The following is a 4484-nucleotide window of genomic DNA, read 5'->3' on the forward strand; positions in this document are numbered from 1 at the left end:
TTTAAATCAATACCTTCACTTTTAATATTTAAGTACAAAAAAATCAGATACTTTAATACTTTTACTCAAGTAATATTCCTAAAGGAGACTTAAAATTTTATCAAAGTAGTTTTTGGTAAGATACTTTTACTCAAGTATCACTTTGTGGTACTTTATACAACACTCTGATCCCAGTCAGGGTGGAGGACAAGAAAAGGTAAAGTAGAGATGAACGCTAAAAACCTTTCGATGCATGTAAAAAAAAAAAAGAAAACTGAAGTGAGATCCCAACTCCCAGTCTGGTGGAACAGAACCAGTCTGGTGGAACAGACTGGTGGTCTGCTGGTGGAACAGACTGGTGGTCTGCTGGTGGGACAGACTGGTGGTCTGCTGTGTTGCAGCAGTAGGCACGAAAACATTTCATCTCATGTGATCACATTTTCAGCTCAGACTTTACACATCAAGAACACCAGCCCAGTTCAACTTTTTGACCTGAGTTCCACCCAGAATGGGAGGGTTGATCGTGGATCCTCTCATGACCCGAGTGTTTCGGGTGTGCGTGAGCAGAAGTACAGGCAGGAAGGCTGTGATGGAAAGTTTTAATGAAAGCACAATGTTTTCAGCCTGACAACTTGTTCCCGCCCTCTTCTGTTTTCAGACACAGAAAAGGAGAAGCTGGGTCTTAGCGGTAACATTGACCTGGGGGGAGGAGGAGGAGAGATGGGTCCTTCAGCCGCCCTGACCCCTGCCATATGGGACAAAACCATTCCCTATGATGGTGAGAGCTTCCACCTGGAATACATGGACCTAGAGGAGTTCCTCCTGGAAAATGACATCCCGGCTTCCCCCGATGCCGCTGCCTTAAAGGAGGAACTTGCTGCCATGACGGGGGAAGACAAGATGATTCCTTCTGAGGAGGTGAAGGTCAGTGCTGTGACACTGATGCCCATTCAAGAGCTGGATAAGAGCGAGGACGAGCTGCTGATCATCACAAAGAGCGACTCTGACGTTACGTGTGATGTAAGCACAGGTGAGCTTCTTGTGGCCCACACTTGGTTTCTGTCATCAACCTTTGGTTCCACCTCATGTTTCACATTTCACCTTCCTCAGAGGTGACCACCTCCGAGGATGGCGTGACGCCCCAACCCCTCGATCCAGAAGACATAGAGGTAGAGGTGAACTACGAGCCCGATCCCACAGACCTGGTTCTGTCCAGTGTTCCCGGGGGTGAACTGTTCGACCCGCGCAAACACAAGTTCAGCGAGGACGAGCTCAAGCCTCAACCCATGATCAAAAAGGCCAAGAAGGTGTTCGTCCCTGAGGAGCAGAAGGTCAGCTCTCACCTGCCCACACACTGCTTCTTCAGACCTTCAGTCACTTCTCCTTTTACCTGCAGCACAAATCCTGTTTCCATCCAGTGGTAGAGAGAAGTTTTATCGAACTTTTCAAAATTCGCAAAAAATTAAATAAATAAAATTTTGAATCTAGACTGCTTCCATCTAGTTTCCCTCTCGAATGTTTGTTGCAAATAAACGAGGCTACGCAACGTGTGATTACGTCAGACGAGGCTACGCAACGCGCGATTACGTCAGACGAGGCTACGCAACGCGCGATTACGTCACATATCGGCGACAAGCTTTGCGGTAGTAAACAGGAAGTGAAACTTGCTAACTAGCAGAGGCTAATCATCTCGGGACAATGGAGCGATTTTTTCGTGAATGCCTTGCTATTGGTCAAGTTGTAATTATTGTATCTATTCAGCTAGTACAGGCTATGTTTAACGCTGCCAGGAGACGTAGGGAAATAAACGCAATGTTAAACTACGCAACAGAAAGGCGAGGACGAGGGACGAGGCAGGAAAGCAGAAACAGCTGAACGTGAGGTAAATATGCGCTACGTCAGAATTTATTCAGCAAACATGTTTCCATCTCCCGTTTTGCGCATTAACTACTTTGTGAATCATCCAAAAACCACCTCAAGTGAGCGTAAAAACTTTTTAGCGAATTGAGGATTTTTTATTTTATTTTGCTGTTTCCATCCGACTTTTTTTTCACATTTGTAATGCAACACTTCTAAATGTGCATCAAAAAGCCTTGATGGAAACATGGTTACAGTCACAGTGTTCTGACCCAAAATACAGCCTGCAATCTGCCTGGCAACGTAGGATACAACAGATTTATTTATTGCTTTATTTATTTATTTTTACCTTCCCAGGATCTGTAAAGCTTTTACAGTATTTGTCACTCATCCATTCTCTCTTTCACACACACAAACATGACTTTCTTACCCACTACTCAAGCTACCCCTTTTCTCCCACTCAAATTGTATAAAGCTTCCTGCAGACATGGTTTCATATCCCAGCAGTCAGTTTAACATCGATGAAGTGGTCCCTCCATAAGGTTCAGTCCCAGTCTCATTTGTCAGATAAAAACAAGCTGAAACCAGTCTGGTAGTGTGTACTGAAAGTCTGTAAGACTGAAACTTGGGTAATGGCCACAGCTCAATGACAGAGCTAAGGAAAAATAATTACAGTCAAATAGTTTCTGATGAGTTGAGGTTAAAGAACAATGACTGATCTGAGGTAAAGGTGAGGAAGAACCAGACCTGAGAGAGAATGTAGTTCATCAGGAAATAAAATCTTGTCTCATGCAGCAGGCTCTCAGCCTCAAAGCATGATGGGAAAACAGTCTTTAAAAACTTGAAATAAACCCAAGTGGTTCTGCTGTAACTGTCTGTAAAGGAGCATAAGCTTGTTTCAGTTTCCTGCAACTCACAGTGACTCAGCAGTCTCTGACTGACGGTTTGATTCCCTCCCACTCCCTGCTGCTTTTCTTTACCAGCTCTTGTGGGACCCGTAGTATTTCAGCTGATGACACGTTTTATTTTTCCCACATTCCCAGGATGAGAAGTACTGGCAGAGGAGGAAAAAGAACAATATCGCCGCCAAACGCTCACGAGACGCCCGCAGGCTGAAGGAGAACCAGATCACGGTCCGAGCAGCTTTCCTGGAGCGCGAGAACGCAGCTCTGAGGTCAGAGGTCGCAGAGCTACGGAAGGAGTGTGGCCGATACCAGAATGTCGTCAGTCGCTACGAAGCTAAGTTTGGACCCGTGTAAGGACTCCTCAGGAAGAATCAGACCCACTGTGGTGCTGCATGGTGTGGAGCGTGTGAACCTTAACAGAAGCTGGGATGGACTCACCATTATGCCCAACCCTATAGCGAACACCACGTATCTGTGCAATTAATCATCAGAAAAACTTTAATCTATTTATTTTTTGGCACTTGACGATTAATACGATTAATGCCACCAGGCAGAGTCCACTCGGTGCTCCTCCGCTTCAAATATGATGAACATTTAAAAAAAATGTTTATAATTTATTTATCTGTCAACACAATTTAAAGTTTATGTATATTCTGAAGTCTGTAATTTTTACACAATTTGGAACAAATTTTTATGAAGAGCAAATGTTTCCCACTAAATTCGTCATGTGACCAGGACGTAAGTGTGTCCAGGGACTCGGGGATTAATCGTTATCGGCTAAATACCACAATTACCGTATTTATTCAAGTATAATGCGTAAAATTTAATCCATAAAATCATCCATAAAGTTGGGGGGTAGTATTTTACTCAGATAAATATTTTTACTCATGTATTTTAACTGAAATATCGGCAAAATTATTGAGTCCAGAAATGAGACCGCATTGTAAAAATCAGTTGAAACGAGCTCACCTCTGACACTCCTCTGTGCTTCAGAGTGAGATAATAACAGATCCAGACAGGTGACATGGTGTGAAAAAAATCAATCAATCAATCAATCAAACTTTATTTATAAAGCGCTATAATATCAGCCACTGCTGAAACAAAGTGCTGAACACAAAAAATAAAAACTGAATACAAAAACACAATAAAATCACACAGTTAAATAAGTAAAATCAGCACCAATACAGTAAAAATTGAGTAAAATCAAATCTCAGTTGGGTTGAAGGCCAGTGAGAAAAAATAAGTGTTAATGAAGATATTAACATATTTGGATATAATGTTTATCGCACTGACAGGCCTAGGAAAGGTGGTGGTGTTGCTATTTATGTTAAGTCTAAATTTAATACTTCAATGGTTTTATCTGTGTCTAAATGCAAACAAATGGAATGTTTGGCCTTGAATGTGGAAATAGCAAAGTCTTTGTCTATAACTGTTGTTGGGTGCTATAGGCCTCCTTCTGCCACCAAGGAGGCATTGTCATCCTTAAAGCATCTTTTGTCTAACCTAAATTTTAATGAACTTTTATTAGTGGGAGACCAACTGGGATTGGTTAAATGCAGTTTCGGATGAATTTAAATCTTTCTGTGACTATTAATCTTAGCCAGCTGATTAATTTACCCACAAGGCCAAATTTAAAAAGTCCTGATAAATCTACCTTGATTGATCTAATTCTAACAAATGCTCCCCACAAATTCTCATCTGTGGGTGTCTTCTGCAATGATTTGAGTGATCATTGTGTTGTTG

The 4484-nt window shown here is 42.2% G+C and overlaps 1 protein-coding gene across 1 annotated transcript in view; it reads left to right on the top strand.

Moving 5' to 3' along the window:
• Positions 1-3296, top strand: part of LOC106536188 (thyrotroph embryonic factor) — a gene marked incomplete at its 3' end in the record, with an annotated part of 5874 nt that extends 2578 nt beyond the window's left edge. The window contains 3 exon segments of the mRNA XM_014033395.1: positions 638-1009; positions 1090-1310; positions 2880-3296. Of these exon segments, the coding sequence (XP_013888849.1) occupies positions 638-1009; positions 1090-1310; positions 2880-3095 (809 nt within the window).
• Between the last annotated feature and the right edge of the window lie 1188 nt (positions 3297-4484).

Source organism: Austrofundulus limnaeus, unplaced genomic scaffold, assembly GCF_001266775.1.
Source record: "Austrofundulus limnaeus strain Quisiro unplaced genomic scaffold, Austrofundulus_limnaeus-1.0 Scaffold1723, whole genome shotgun sequence".
Lineage (NCBI taxonomy): Eukaryota > Metazoa > Chordata > Actinopteri > Cyprinodontiformes > Rivulidae > Austrofundulus > Austrofundulus limnaeus.